Source organism: Gorilla gorilla, chromosome 8 (assembly GCF_029281585.2).
Source record: "Gorilla gorilla gorilla isolate KB3781 chromosome 8, NHGRI_mGorGor1-v2.1_pri, whole genome shotgun sequence".
In the NCBI taxonomy this organism is placed as follows: Eukaryota; Metazoa; Chordata; class Mammalia; order Primates; family Hominidae; genus Gorilla; species Gorilla gorilla.
The window spans coordinates 138,115,133-138,131,473 of record NC_073232.2 but is presented as its reverse complement, the minus strand read 5'-3'; the positions used below and the strand labels follow the sequence as shown (position 1 = coordinate 138,131,473).

The window sequence follows — 16,341 nt, the reverse complement described above, 5'->3', positions numbered from 1 at the left end:
TTGTATCAACTTAAAGGAATTTTGGCCCCAGTAAAAATTTAGAGTTACTGATTTAGAGAAATGAATATAGGAAAGGCATTTTTCTTGTTAGGAAGTTTTTTGCATGACTTAGCATAAGAATATTCTAACTTTAATGTTTCTTCTTTATAGGTATTGTACTGATGATATGCTGCAAAGAGAAATGATGTCCAATCCTTTTTTGGGTAGCTATGGGGTCATCATCTTAGATGATATTCATGAAAGAAGCATTGCAACTGATGTGTTACTTGGACTTCTTAAAGATGTTTTACTAGCAAGACCAGAACTGAAGCTCATAATTAACTCCTCACCTCACCTGATCAGCAAACTCAATTCTTATTATGGAAACGTGCCTGTCATAGAAGTGAAAAATAAACACCCTGTGGAGGTTGTGTACCTTAGTGAGGCTCAAAAGGATTCTTTTGAGTCTGTTTTACGCCTTATCTTTGAAATTCACCACTCGGGTGAGAAAGGTGACATTGCAGTCTTTCTGGCCTGTGAACAAGTAAGTAAGTGATACTCTAACCTTACAGAGCAATAAGGTATTTCATTTGGGAAGCTTTTAATAACATACAGGTTTCAGTTTGCTAATTAACTGTTTAAATATTTGGTTTCATCACACCTCATTAAATAAAACCTGTGCTGAAAGGAGAACAGGAAGTGTTTCTAAAATCACATGCAGTTCTGAACACAAAATATGGGTGAGGAGTCTCTAGACATGATCTCCAGAGCCAACTTCCCTCCAGCAGGCTCAGGCCAGAGAGTGGCTGCCCCAAAGGCACAGCTGGCTCTATTTATGCTTGCTGTGAATTGTCTCTTGGTACAGTAGGTGTATGCCGACTCCCCTGACATTCTCCGCTGCCTCCCTATGAGCAGGTGTGTTTGTTGGAGATCAGGACTATTACCTAAGCACTCACCATAGAGTTAAGTAACACAACATTTCCCACAAGCAGTTCTGTGATAGTCAGTGGAGTATGGGCAGAAAATATAGCCCACCCGAGAAGGTCATCTCCCTAGACTGGGGCTCCATTCTTAAAAGATTAAAAAAAAAAAAAAAAAAAAAACCTTTAACTCAGATTTCTTTAAAACATCTCTTTAAAAGAATGACTGGAAATGTGCAATCAAGCATCATTTCCATTCTGTTACTGCTTTTAGACAGCCAAGGTACCATTTGGGGTTGCATTTTTTTTTAAATTGCAGCTACACTGGCCCTATTTCTTTCCCCACTACTCTGTTGGCTGAATCTAAAAGCCTCCAGGATCTCCAGAATTAGACCTCTCTTCATGGAGACTAATTGCCTGGCCTTTCTTCCCTGTCTTCTCCCACGGAGAGGAGAAGCATGAGTTTTTAGACCGTGACCCATATATGTAGTGGTTCTACTCATTAAACAGAAACCAAAAAGGAAATTATTTGATGTAGGCTGAGCCACAGCTGAACAGATAAGTGGCTCAGCTGTCTGTCAGAGCCTTTTCTTGAACATCCACATATTTCAGAAACACTTTCAGAAGTATTTATTCTATTTTATACTCAAAGCATAAAGGATGACAGCTCCTTCTGGCTTTGGGAACTTTAGTTTTCTTAAATTTATCTGTTTCTAGAACCTCAATATGACTGCATATTTATCATTTTTTGTATGTATATGATATACATTCTCTTGAATGGCAAATCTGCCTATTACAGTGATTTATTCTGTTATCATCTCATCCTGCATGATTCAAGATATTCAAGAAAGTCCTGAGGAAAATAATAAAATGATTACGGAGACATAGGATTTATGAAAACAGTTGGAGGTTCTCAGTGTAAACAGATGAAGCCTAAGGAAGGGAAGAATGGCAAATCTAATATATTTGAGAGTCAGAATTGCCAGGTGAAAAACAGGACGTAGGCTGGGCACTGTGGCTCACACCTGTAATGACAGCACTTTGGGAGGCTGAGGCGGGAGGATCACGTGAGGCCAGGAGGTTGAGACCAGCCTTGACAACATAGCAGGACCCTATCTCAACAAAAAAATTAAAAAATTAGCCAGGCATGGTGGCTCAGGCCTGTAGTCCCACCTACTCAGGAAGCTGAGGTGGGAGGATTGCTTGAACTAAGGAGTTTGAGGCTGCAGTGAGCTATGATTGCACCACTGCACTCCAGCCTGGGTGACAGAGCAAGACCCTGTCTCTAGAAAAAAAAAAAATGAAAAATTAAAAAAAAAACAGGATATACATTTCTGCAAGAAAAAAATGCAATTAAGACTGATAGGATGGGTGTAATCCTTCAAGTCAGGGTAAGCAAAAATTCCTAAATGGATTTGGAAATGGATTTTGGATCTTGGAAAATAAAGCTCATAACAGAACTGAGGTGCAGATGGTCTTAGAGTACATGATTCTTATAAATTTAATATAAACTATAATTAATTGTAGAGTGACTTTTGAACTGTCAACTTTAGAACATGCATCATTATCCAGGCTGGTAGTAGGAACTGTAAATGCCACAGGACTTGGAGAGGTATGTAATTTCCCCTGAAGGCAGGCTGGAAAGGCATTCCTATTAAGAAACCATCAGTCTTGCAGTCTTAAAGTGAGAGTGCCATGAAAGCTACCAGAGGATTTTGTAATTCTGAGCCTCTGTGACCCAGGCGGAGCACTGGACCCTCTAAAGGTGAGCTCCTCATTGTTCAGGGGCTCAACAGCCGACCTGCCCTGTGGGTGGGGCAGCAAGCCAGCCACTGACATTGGGCTGGCTTCAGCAGACTACCTGGGCACCAGGTTTCTTTCTCCTGCTTCAGCCTTGGATTCCACAGGTGTTATCTGGTTTTCCTTACCCCATCTACTGCCTAACAAGCAGAACACCATTCAGTATACTGATGGACTTTTCTTTTTCACTATTTTTGTCAGGATCCCTCATTAAGATTCTCATCTCTTATGGATTGGGATTTGTGTCTTGGAAAGATTTGTCTTGCACTGAAATCAGTGCTAACAGCTATTGATCATTTCCCCCCATGCTATTTGATGCTTTCTTGATTTCTATATAAAGCTTTAAAACCTACCGTAGCACTTAAATATCATGTGAAAACAAACTCAACCAGTCTAATACAAATGTATTAATTGTCATTTAAAATTTGTATTTATTTACTTAGAGACAGGACCTCACTATGTTGCCTAGGCTGGAGTGCAGTGGTGTGATCTTGGCTCAGTGTAACCTCGAACTCCTGGGCTCAAGCCATCTACCTCTTCAGCCTTCGAAGTAGCTGGGATTACAGGTGTGTGCCAGTATGCCCAGCTAGTTTTTGTTTTTGTTTTTTTTTGGTAGAGACGGGGTCTAACTATGTTGCCCAGGCTGGTCTTGAACTCCTGGCCTCAAGCAGTTCTCCTGTCTTGGCCTCCCAAAGTGCTGGGATTATAGGCATGAGCCACTGCACCCAGCCCTGCCATTTTTTTATATTAAGAAGTATGTTTTAAATTACAGAAATATTCTCAAACATTTTGGTGAAACAGCAGTACATTTACCTTAGGTGTGTCACATTTTCTCCAACCACTTGCTTAGCACCACACCTGCTGTGAATTAATCTCTTAATTCACAGGCTGCCCTGTGTCTTGGCACTTAATTGAGACTTAGAGCCCTGAATGTTTAGCGTGTTGTTTCCTATCACCTAGCTGTCTTTTAACCGGAAGACAAAATATGAAATAAACAGAAAACATACATTGAGATTTACGATAATATGTAGCCAGATTACTGTACAGTAATAAACTATCACAAAGGTGTTTTTAGGTTGGAGGTTTTCCTGGGAAATGTTTTATGCAGTTGTGGATCTTCTTTCATTTTTGGTGAGCTAGATGTCTTGCTAGATATCGTACTTCAGTGGGTGTTGCTGTTTTCCGTAACTGTGCAGGTAGTTATAGGAAAGTTATGCATATGTAAATAAACCACATACATTGAATAAGAATCAAGGAAATGAATAAACAAAATGTCTGAAGTACCAGATGCACATTTTTAAAAGCTTTTCTGCCCCAAATTCTGCAGATTATGGCCTTAAAGCCCTGTATCAGCTGTGCTTGAGGAGCCTAAACTATTTATCTATTTCTGTTTTGCTCTGCTTTTTCCCTTCTGAAGATTTTAAAAATTCTTTTTTATTGCCATTTGGAACAAAATTCAACATTAGAACCAACTTACAAGGCAGCCAAAATAGCTCAGTGAGAGAGCATTAGACCGAAGAATTCACCTATGACTAAAAAGTTTTAGCAGCTAGAACCAAATAAAGAATTAGTGGCCATAATTATTTTTCCCACATCTTCTAGGAGAATAAAAGTAAATATTTCAGTGCAATAAAAAGTTTATCTTGGGCCAGGTGCGGTGGCTTACGCCTGTAATCCCAGCACTTTGGGAGGCCAAGGCAGGCAGATCATGAGGTCAGGAGATCGAGACCATCCTGGCTAACACGGTGAAGCCCCGTCTCTACTAAAAAATACAAAAAAATTAGCCGGCCATGGTGGTGGGCACCTGTAGTCCCAGCTACTCGGGAGGCTGAGGCAGGAGAATGGCGTGAACCTGAGAGGCAGAGCTTGCAGTGAGCTGAGATCAGGCCACTGCACTCCAGCCTGGGCAACAGAGCGAGACTCTGTCTCAAAAAAAAAAAAAAAACAGTTTATCTTGATAGGAAATTGCTCATGAATGGGCTGCTGGAATCAAATACCCCTTTCCAAATCCAGGTTAGCTGTTAAGTTGCACCAGTGAGAAGCTTGCTTGATGGACTCATCTGGGAGGAATGAATGCATGTCCTCCTAAGGCCAAGCAGCAGCCAGGTTCAGGGGATGCAGCTCAGCTCAAGTACTCATTCTTTTCCTTTTCATTTTTTTTTTTTTTGAGACGGAGTCTCACTCTGTTGCCAGGCTGGAGTGCAGTGGCACGATCTCGGCTCGCTGCAACCTCCGTCTCCCGGGTTCAAGTGATTCTCCTGCCTCAGCCTTGTGAGTAGCTGGGACTATAGACGCATGCTATCATGCCCAGCTAATTTTTGTATTTTTAGTAGACAGGGTTTCACCATGTTGGCCAGGATGGTCCCAATCTCTTGACTTCATGATCCGCCCGCCTCAGCCTCCCAAAGTGCTGGGATTACAGGCGTGAGCCACCACTGCTGGCCTTCCTTTTAATTTCTAAACAATCCTTCCTTAATATGTGGAGTAAAGTGAAGTAATCAGAATTATAAGAATGGAGAAAACGTTTTGTTCTCATTATTCCAATTGGTAAGTTTTCACTCATTAGGATCAACAGCCATGCTGTTTGCTTGGTAAAAAATCTGCCCCAAGTAAATCAATTATATGTGGAAAAACGAAGTGCAAGCAAGGGACCGTACCTGTGTGCCAGCTGATGTGGGACCCCGTGGAGCGGCCTCTGCCCAGCTTCCTGGGAGCCGCTTAGCAGATCAGGAAACGAGCACAGCTCACCTAGTTCTCAGTGACCTGTGATACCTTGCTATTTTTCTAGATGGATCTGTCTTCCTACAAAACCCTTGAGTTAATTCAATCCCATTCTACAAATGGTATGGAAAGGAAAGAGACATAAGCTAGAGACCTAGAGAATGGAATTGAGCTGTAAAAACTATGGCAGTTGTGGGAAGTCATCTTTTTTACTTATATTTTTAGTGAAATCTAACAAAATTAAATGGGAAAACAATATAAATTATATTTAACTTCCCCAAAGACATTTTCTCATTTAGGTGCATCTTTACTTATTTAAAGATACACGTAGGCAGCAACACAGGGATTTCTTTCCCTGTATCTGTTACGTAGTATTGCCTAAAATTTTTTGTAATTCAGACATTTTTTTAATAGTGACGTTGTTTGCATTGTATTTTATTTTCATGGGGTTTTTTTTCTTTAGGATATTGAGAAAGTCTGTGAAACTGTCTATCAAGGATCTAACCTAAACCCAGATCTTGGAGAACTGGTGGTTGTTCCTTTGTATCCAAAAGAGAAATGTTCATTGTTCAAGCCACTCGATGAAGCAGAAAAAAGATGCCAAGTTTATCAAAGAAGAGTGGTGTTAACTACTAGCTCTGGAGAGTTTTTGATCTGGAGCAACTCAGTCAGATTTGTTATCGATGTGGGTGTGGAAAGAAGAAAGGTAATTATTATTGAGTAGGCTAAAGGTAATTATTATTGAGTAGGCTAAACAGACTGCTGATCGTTGTCAAGCACTAGTTTCTCAGTTTCCTACCATTTTACTGATCAGGAAGTGAGGATGAACTATGTGACCTGGGGATTCGTTGAATTTGGTCGTGAGTGCAAAGAAGAATTATTGCAGCCAGTAACAAAAGTCTTGATTCCATTAGCATGCTGGAGGTTTGGAAATGAATTAAATTGAGCTGCCAAAGGAGAAAGTTTTGAGGAAAGACTCAACTACTAGAGCATAAAGGTGATAGTCATCTTTAATAGTATTTTTTCTTTAGCTAAGGTACTAGCAAAGCAAATTGTTTGACTCTTAAACTGACCTCTTCTTATGAACAATTTACTGGATTTTTTTGATAGCCCCTTTATCAGAGTAATTAGTATCTTACCCCAGAGAACTTACTAGAAACTTGTTTCAAGTATACTGACTTTAATTTTAGCAAATTTTGGCTTATAATTGACGATAAAATTTTCATCCTAATCATTACAAAATATTCTTTATTACTTTTAAATTAAAAATTAGAAAAAATGAAAACAAGGTATCTCAAACTCTGAAAGACACTGAGACTTCAGAAAATCCTAACATTTGAGATCTCAAACGAAACTAACAAATATTGACTAATTTACCATTACTAGGTGCTGAGATGTTTTATCCCTCCAGGAGACTATGAGCCTCCTAAATATCCCTGACTTATTATGACAGAGCAATTCCAACAGTCACGAAGGTTCCCTGGAAATCACTTAGAGTTGATCTTGATTGAATTAGTCCAACCTTCAGAGAAACCAGGGCTGTCACTTGCCCCCGTGAACCACCTGTAAGGAAAATCATTGTTAGTGCCATACGCAGTTTCTGTATTAGCTGTTATGATTGGAACTCTCAGTATGTATTGTAAAGGTGAGACCACCAAGATCCTGGTTGATTTGAACAAAACTATAAAGAAACATGGCACTATCAGGTGAGAACCCTTTCTCTGTGTGACATATGAGCATATGTTATCATTCACCAGTACAGTGCTTTGAGAAGTGACAGTGCTAGTATTTCAGCAGATGACACAAAGGTCTCATAGTTATTGAAGCCACAATGAAAGCAGACAACCTTTAAATCCATTTATCAAAGCACTTGCAGTTTCCATCTCAAGGCAAGTGAAACAATAATAAATATCGTGCAAAGAAAATGAGTCTGTGGCAGTGCATTTCATGGAGTAAAGTACTGCGCAGCATATTCTCTTCAGGATCAGTGAGCCTACTGAATCATGACTTATCTGACGCTAATGATGCTGTCTTTCCATTTAAAGGTGTACAACCCGAGAATAAGAGCAAACTCGCTCGTCATGCAGCCCATCAGCCAGAGCCAGGCAGAGATACGCAAGCAGATTCTTGGCTCATCTTCTTCAGGTAGTGCTGTGGACACAAATACTAAATGTTGTCAATTCTTGTATGCAGGCAACCCAGAAATATTAAAGCCATTTTTCTTGGTGTCTTTTAGGAAAATTTTTCTGCCTGTACACTGAAGAATTTGCCTCCAAAGACATGACGCCACTTAAGCCAGCAGAAATGCAGGAAGCCAACCTAACAAGCATGGTGCTTTTTATGAAGAGGATAGACATTGCGGGCCTAGGCCACTGTGACTTCATGAACAGACCAGGTAGCCTTATGCTCCCATGTCAGCCAGACATGTAGGCTGAGATTCACCTTCTCCTGCCCATTCTCTGTCCTGAGCTCACATGATGCGCAGCAGTGCACACAAGCATGGAGGGGGCGTTGGTTTGGACTGAAGCATTTTCCCACTAGAGGTAAACATTCTCTGAAGGTAATTTTTAAAAACCCGCAAACCTCTAGGAAATAACTGTTCTGACACGAGAAATGTGTCTGCTGTTGGACACTGCAGCACAGGGGAACTGGGCTTAAGGAGCTGGGTAATGTGGAGTATGGAAGCGTAAGGGTGAATCAGCAGAAAGAAGAATTCTCAGCAGCTTGAATTGTCCTTTTTTTTTTTTTTTTTTTTGAGACAGGGTCTTGCTCTGTTGCTCAGACTGGAGTACAGTGGCGTGATCATAGCTCACTGCAACCTCCACCTCACAGGCTCAAGTGATCCTCCCACCACAGTTTCCCAAATAGCTGGGACCACAGGTGCAAGCCACCACACTTATTAATGTAGATTTCCTTTGTAGATGTAGATTTCTTTTACAAAGTGACAGCTTTTCAGAGCTAGTCCTATGTCTGCAGTTTCTCAGAATAACCAGCTCAAAATATGCCAGAGAAGTATATTTTGGGGTGGCATATTCTAGTCTCCTCCAGTCATATTTTGGGGTGGTGTGTCCTGAGCCCCAACAAGATAGGTTTCATTTTTGAAAATTGCTCTTCCAGTCCCACTGTTCATCTCATAAGCCCAGGAATCACCACCTGTTGATTTCCTAGGCATCTTCTTGCTCAGGGTAGTAGATGTTTGGTGGACTAGAAATGCAGGGAGAAGAAAAGGAAGGCTTGGTGATGTCAAGGATTTTTAAAAGCAAACTATCTCACTGTGTTCTCTCGATAGTCACCCTCTGTGCTGCTCATTCCATGAGGCTTAAAGCTGATAACTGGGGGACAAAAGGGTTAGGGTAACAATTTATTTTTGTCTCCTGACAATACACACATAACTTTTCTGCTGTGCTTGGGGAAAATATAACTGTGGATTAATTCTGACTCATTGTTTTGGAAGCAAAAAAAGAAAAAGATGCTCGCAGCTGCTGCATTTAATTCAACTTATAATTGAAATACGCAAATCCAGCAAACTTGTTACCCTTTTCAGGATGCATGAACCATGTGAAAATGAATTTGGCATAACTAGGCTACAGGCTGTTAATTGAATTCCCCTGATCTGGACCTCTTTTTAAAAAATCAGTTGTATTTTTCTTCCTTGGCTGCCTGACACAGCTGAATGACACAGTCACTGTCCATTGGGGTAGGAGGCCTCAGGACCAGCTGACCACTTCAGTGGAAACAGATGGCCTGAGACTGCCGCTACCCTGGGAAGGCAGTGGTACCTAGATAGAAATTTGGAGAAAAACTAGCCAAAAGGTACCAGACTACACCAGAGGTCATCTTTGTATTCAGAGGCAGAACTCATTTTGGTAGTAGCCAGATGACTGGCTTTGGTATGATCTATGATTCTTTGGATTATGAAAAGAAAAGTGAACCCAAACACAAACAGGCATGGCACGTTAGATAAGGCAACGCCTCATGAAAACAGGGGAAAATGCAGGAAGAAAATAAAGTTGCTGGGCACAGTGGCTCACGCCTCTAATCCCAGCATTTTGGGAGGCCGAGGTGGGTGGATCACCTGAGGTCAGGAGTTCAAGACCAGCCTGACCAACGTGGTGAAATCTCGTCTCTACTAAAAACAAAATTAGCCGGGCATGGTAGTGCATGCCTGTAATCCCAGCTACTTGGGAGGCTGAGGCAGGAGAATCACTTGAACTCAGGAGGTGGAGGTTGTGGTGAACCAAGATTGCGCCATTGCACTGCAGCCTGGGCAACAAGAGCAAAACTCTGTCTCAAAAAAAAAAAAAAAAGAAAGAAAGAAAAGAAAGTCGAAGGCTGCAGAGGCCAGGGATGGCGCTGGTGAAAAGATTCTGCAGGGCTGGGCATGGTGGCTCACACCTGTAATCCTGGCACCTTGGGAGGCTGAGGTGGGAGAACTGCTTGAGGGCCAGGAATTCAAGACCAGCCTGGGCAATATAACAAGACCCCATCTCTACAAATTTTTTTTTTTTTTTTTTTAATGAGCCAGGTGTGGTGGCATACGCCTGTAGTACTAGCTGTTTGGGAAGCTGAGTCAGGAGGATCACTTGAGTCCAGGGTTCAAGGTTGCAGTGAGCTATGATCGTGCTGCTGTACTTCAGACAGGGCGACAGAGCAAGACCCTGGTTCAAAAGAGAAACAAAAGATTCTACAGTGGTGTCATCTGTTGTGATGGTGCAGATCTTTCACCAGAGGATTCCTAAACCAATTCATCAAGACCTTCTGGAATAGTATTTACCACACTAAAAGCCCAGTTTGTAAGAATACTAGAGAAGTATATGCGCTTGTTTGTAAATCACTTGGAAACTCAAGATTTGGCTTTGGAATTTACAAAATGATCTTTAAATGTTAACGTAACATTTACTATACTATATATAATATTTACATGTACTAAGAGGAGAATGGGAGGAAGCAGGCTGCCAACGGCCCTCACACGTGGCCCTCCCCATAGCTCTGCCGCAGTGCCTGACACCTACAGGCAGGAGTGGCACTGCCCAAACAGCCCAGAGAGTCGAGCAAATATTCTAGCATGACTGTCAGGAGGCCACAGCCTAGGTTTTTAAGTTAATGAAGGTTACACTATTATCTGTTTAAAGGCTACACAAAAGTTACTACTATACTCAGATGAGGGGGTGTGAAAAAGAGACGCAAACATGCCGAAACAACTTTCCAGGGCCAGTGTGTGAGGATCTTGGAAACAATAAAGTAAATAATGTTACAGAAAGTGAAAACAAAACCCAGGAGAGGTTTTAAAGGGCCCAGAATGGAAGTACCTTTGGCTCCTGAAGCCCTTTAGGCTCTTGTGGGCCTGGGAACTATATGGCTTATCATTTAAGTTGATATGTTTTTGCGTGCAACAGTGCAGGCGGAAAGATGGCTGTGGCTTAGCAGGAGTGACCCCTCCCTGCTAACAAAACAAAACAGCAATTTAACTTAATGGAACCTGTTTATTTTGCGATGAATTCAGACAAACTGACCATGTCCCTGTGAACTTCATGGGACAGGGGCATGAATGCTATTAATGATTAAGCTGGGATGAAAGGTGGAAACAGATACCGCCCTGGGTAAACTGGGGTAGATGGTCCCCATATTGAGGGGACTACGCCAAAAGGCACAGGCTCTTGGGCCAGGCTGCCAGGGCTCCAAGCCTGGCCCCATCAGTTGCTAGTGGGGTATTATTCAGTAAATTAGGACTCTCATTGCTTCACTTCATTTCTCTGAATATGAGGATAATCAAAGCAATTGGTTCATAGAGTTATTAAGATAAATTAGTTAACATATGCATGCCCCTTAGAAAAGTGACTGGTGTATAGTAAATGCTATAGCACAGTCATCGTCTGAGTGACTCCTACCTGAGCTCTGCACCACAGGGGCCCTGAGCTGCAGAGGGTCCTAGAAAGAGCAGTTTTAATGGGTGTGAGAAGCAGATAATGACCCTCAGTTATTAGGAGACATCACCAGATTGCCTCTGAGATGGGCCGGAGCCAGGAAGAGCCATGGTAGATAACAGCAACAGCACTGGACTTGGGAGTCCAGCATCAGCTGTGCTGGCAGAGCATGCCAGGTGCCAGGTTCAACACTGCCAGTGGAAGGCCCAAGTTCAAAACCTCACTTTACATATGACAAAACTGCTGGGTGGCCATGTGGCTTTGGCAAGCCACTTGTCTTTTTCTCATCTGTAAAATTAGGGTAGAGTGTCTGCCCTCTTGTATCCTGGGGTTATTTAGAGGTACAAATGAGATGTTTATGCAAAATTGCCATGTACAGTGTAAAGGAGTAGGAGTTAGGCAAATGCCAGGTTTTGGGAACATGTCCCTGTGAAATTAAGTGAAGCAGAAGCCTTTCCTCCCTGTCCTCTTAAGAGCCAACTCTTAATGCTATTCCCCAGAGGCCCTAGACATTGTAGAGTCTTAGGGTCTACACCATCTCTTCATTCTTCAGTTTCTCCCCCTGTGGACTCTTTTACACAATGCCCAAGTCCCAACCCTAAAATAAATCAGAAACAGAAGCTTCATTTGCTTCTTCAGCCCTCCTAAGTGATAACTGCATTTTTCTCTGTCCATTTATGTAAATGTGTATATACATTAATGCAGGGGTCCCCAACCCCTAGGCAGTGATGGGTACCAGTTCGTGGCCTGTTAGGAACTGGGCTGGACAGCAGGAGGTGAGTTGGGGGCAAGCGAGCATTACTGCCTGAGCTCCACCTCCTGTCAGATCAGTGGCAGCACTGGATTCTCGTAGGAGCTCGAACCCTATTATGAACTGCACATGCCGGGGATCTAGGCTGCCCGCTCCTTATGAGAATCTGATGATCTGTCACTGTCTCCCATCACCCCCAGATGGGACCGTCTAGTTACAGGAAAACAAGCTCAGGGCTCCCACTGATTCTACACTATGATGAGTTGTATAATTATTTCATTATATATTACAATGTAATAATAATAAAAATAAAGTGCACATGTAACGAGCTTGAATCATCTCACAACCATCCTCTCCACCCTGTGGTCTGTGGAAAAATTGTCTTCCATGAAGTCGGTCCCTGGTGCCAAAAAGTTTGGGGACCTCTGCACTAATGCATGTACCTGGCACACAGTAGGTACTATGTGAGTATAGCTCTTTTTGTTCTTCCCTAGGCTACGTCCCTACCATTTGGAAGCTGCAGTGGCACTCTGGATGCACTCTGTTATAGAATGTATTATGTTGCAGTGGATATATTAAATTCTTCTGAATGCAAGCACTAGTAATCCAGCTCAAACTAGCATAAGGAAAAAGTGAATTATGATAAGGGAACTGAGGTATCTTAAGAAATCCAAAACAAGTTTTTTAGTTTCTCATCTCTGTATCTCTAGGTTCCCCTCCCTCCCTCCCTTCCATGGTATGGAACTGGCAGTCCCAGAACAACCTAGAAAAATCAGGAAGAAAAATGCATGGGTTTTAAAATGACCATACAATGGGTGTTTTCTATATGAGTAGTTAGCTGGCATTATGCAAATGTGTAGAGTCTCCCCCTGTGGACTCTTTTACACAATGCCCAAGTCCCAACCCTAAAATAAATCAGAAACAGAAACTTCATTTGCTCCTTCAGCCCTCCTAAGTGATAACTGCATTTCTCTCTGTCCATTGATGTAAATGTGTATATACATTAATGTAGGGGTCTCCAACCCCCAGGCCGCGATGGGTACTAGTTAATGACCTGTTAGGAACTGGGCAGAGTCTTAGCTGCTCTCTGCCCTAAGCTTTATGATTTACTATGTCAGCTCCTGGAAACTCCCTTGGTCTAAAGTCGAAAACACCCAAGAAAGGGAGCCATTGATTCTATTTGAGAAGCTGCCCACCCTGAACCAGTCCCCTGTGACTGGGGTTAGTAGTGATAATGTGGTGTTGTCACGTGGCACAAAATCCTGTCCTATAAGTATGGAAGTGAAGGTACAGTTCCTATAAAAGGGGACAATTTGGAGGTAAAAGTGCATTTCCAGTAGAGCAGGATTCTTGATTTATGTGTGCATCTCCATATATAAATGAGACCATCCATGCTAGAAGGGCCAAGAGTGAGGCTGTCCCAGACGTGTGCCTGCCCCAGAGCCTTGCCAGTGCCAATAGCACAAGATACTCAAAATAGACTGAGAGCAAATAATAATTTGAGCCTCACCCTTATAAGGAAATCATGAACCAACACCAAACATAAAGTCCTTTAACTACTCATATAGAAAACACCCATTGTATGGTCATTTTAAAACCCATGCATTTTTTTCCTGATTTTTCTAGGTTGTTCTGGGGCTGCCAGTTCCATACTATCTAACTACAATGCCAACTCTTGTTTAAAGATAGTTCTCTATAATGGTATGAGGGTGGGGAGAGTCTTCAGCTAGTCACCACTACAAAAACCTGGGGCCAGCTTCCTGGCTGTAAGAACAGTTACTCGGAGTGGAGACCGTTGGTAATTTGTGAAGTGGCAGAACTTTCCCAATGCCCTTACGCTTGAGGAATACTGACTAGACAGGTGCCCTCTAGAAGGCCGATAGTCTTCCCCAGAACATGAGCAAAGGCAGTCGCGTGTGGGAGACAAACTCAGCTTCCTTCCCCACTTAGTCCTTTCTGAGGCCTGGGCGGTGTGAGTGATGTGACATGCAGGGAGAGTCGAGAGGATCAGGAGGTGCCTGTGGCTGTCAAAGGTCTGCGTGTGTTTCCTTCCATGTCACGGGCAGGAGCAGAGCTGGCGTGTGAGAGGTCTTCAGGCACAGCTAAGCTCGGAGGAGCTGGCCTCCGCCTGCCTCACGGTGCGGGTGGCACTGGGAGGGCAGTGGGGATACTGCCATTACCCGAGAGCCCTGCCCAGGGCAAGGCTGGACAGAAGGATCTTGGCTCCCGCCAGTGGGCGGGGAGTTGAAAATGCTTTTCTTCAGTTTACCATGGAGGCCACTCTATCTCTAACATCCTTTCCAACTCTAATGACTCAAATCCAGCCTTACTTCTCTACTCTTATTGGGAAGAAAGGGGGTTAAGGAGTGTGGTGGAAGGAGAGGGAATGGCCCTGGCTTTGGGGACTGGTTACCAGGAGACCCCCTGCCCTATTCTCGTGGAAATACATGTCCACTTTAGACAAGAGAAGGCATGATGTTCTCTCTCCTATGCGTATTCCCAGGAATAATTGCAGACTAAAACTTTTACCTGTAGGAAAGTACATATAAATATGTTGGCGTACATTTGCATAATGTCAGCTACCTTGAGAGGAAATTCAGTGTTTCTGAGCCATTTTTGCCAGATTAGGCAGAAAGTAGGCCAAAGATTGTTATAACAAAAGAGACCTGGCTGGAGGAAGCCTCCTGAGCACCTGAGTAGACAGACTTCCTGTGAGGGTTTGGGAGCCAACCAAGGCTTCCTACCATCTGACATCTATAAGAACACTATAAGAACATGGGAAACATGCTGTGTGGGGCTGTCAGCTCTGGAACTGCCGTGGCCTTGGACGCCACTTGGCCTGTGCTCAGCTTGGAGTTAGCGCTGCATCGGCTCCTCCTCTGCTGGTTGCAGTTTAATGACCTCTTTGTAACTAGGTTTTCTACTGATGCCAAGGAAGGAAAATGCAGGCACATATTGGAGCTTGGCATTTGGGGTTCCACAGAAAACAGGCACACAGAACAGTGAAGAAATACTGTAATGATAGCCCTTCACATTACTTTGAGTGATGGTAGTGGAGGAGGAGTGTGACCTTGCAGTGAGCTATTCCACAGGGAGTACAGCTGCCGCTCGCAAGCGAGCTTAATAAAGATGATGTTTGGTTCATCTCAAAATTGCCTTCAGAATAAAGCAGTCTGATTTTGCACTGCCAGAACAAAGAGGCCTGACACTAAAACACTTCCATTCCATTCGTTAGCATTACTTACTATGGATTATACTTAAGCAGCACTGCCCTAAAGAACCCCCATCTAAACTCTTCTGCTTTTTAGCTAAGCAAGTTTATGGGCCACACTGGGGAGATAAAATGCAGAATATAATATTAGCAAATCCTATTTAGTTATTTATTAATGTTCCTTCACCTGTGTAATCTGCATTCATTAACTCATTCTTTCTAATATAGTAAAACCCCAAGAACATCCTCTCCTTTTCTGTTGTAGGACCAGGAGCAGAATCATGAAGTCATTTATGTTACTAACCCTGTGTGCGGCCAACTCAACTCCAGGGTGTAAAAATGAATAGTAGGTGCCCTTTGGGGACAGAGCCTGGCTGTCAAGCCAGATGCTTAAAGGGACAATTGCCAAAGATCCTGTAACTTATAATGCAGCAGCTTTGCTGATTTATAGAAACTGGTTTCTGAAAAGCTTTCAGTAGTTAAGTTTGTACTCCAGCCCCTTCCTGCTGTTTAAGATGCTTATTTCTGATGCTGCTTCTTGTACCTTCTCCAGCAGATCGGCTGTTACTTTTCATGTCATGCCTCACTGATAGAACTCTTGAACTTTTTTTCTGAATAGCCCATCTGTTTATTTCCCATGATTGTGATTTCTCAAGGTCATGGTTAGTCCAAAGGTCCCCAAGAATGAACAAGTAAGACGGTAATGCTGTATGTCAGGACCCAGGCAGGACAGGAATATCTCTGAGAAGCCATAAGCTTCTGCTCAGTTTTAAATCTTGATGGGAAAACATTCAGAATAGGGAAATTCAACATATTTGCCCCAAGGTAAGGATGAAAGCCTTGCTTCAGTACTCCAGCGGATGTCTGGGTTCCCTGCAGATTTCCCTTGGGTGGTTTGGCACTGCCCCCTCACTCCTAGTAGCAGATCTTTTGCCTGTGGTGGGCGCGTCAGGCTGAAGTTATATCTGGTGCTGGCTCCGCTGTCCTCCAGCAGGACTGGAGGTGTGGTGGGCTGCATCGCAGCTTCCCTGAGTC

General features: G+C 42.9%; 2 protein-coding genes across 2 annotated transcripts in view; one reads left to right on the top strand and one right to left on the bottom strand.

The window, feature by feature from the left end:
* Positions 1-16,341, top strand: part of DHX32 (DEAH-box helicase 32 (putative)) — a 60,068-nt gene that overhangs the window by 36,343 nt on the left and 7,384 nt on the right. The window contains exons 5-8 of the mRNA XM_019035021.4: positions 151-523; positions 5,884-6,126; positions 7,466-7,565; positions 7,657-7,815. Coding sequence (XP_018890566.3) covers positions 151-523; positions 5,884-6,126; positions 7,466-7,565; positions 7,657-7,815 — 875 coding nt within the window. The remainder of the gene's footprint in view (positions 1-150; positions 524-5,883; positions 6,127-7,465; positions 7,566-7,656; positions 7,816-16,341) is intronic.
* Positions 6,413-16,341, bottom strand: part of BCCIP (BRCA2 and CDKN1A interacting protein) — a 30,124-nt gene continuing 20,195 nt past the window's right edge. Inside the window, exon 8 of the mRNA XM_004050258.5 lies at positions 6,413-6,983. Coding sequence (XP_004050306.2) covers positions 6,865-6,983 — 119 coding nt within the window. The 3' untranslated portion in view covers positions 6,413-6,864. The remainder of the gene's footprint in view (positions 6,984-16,341) is intronic.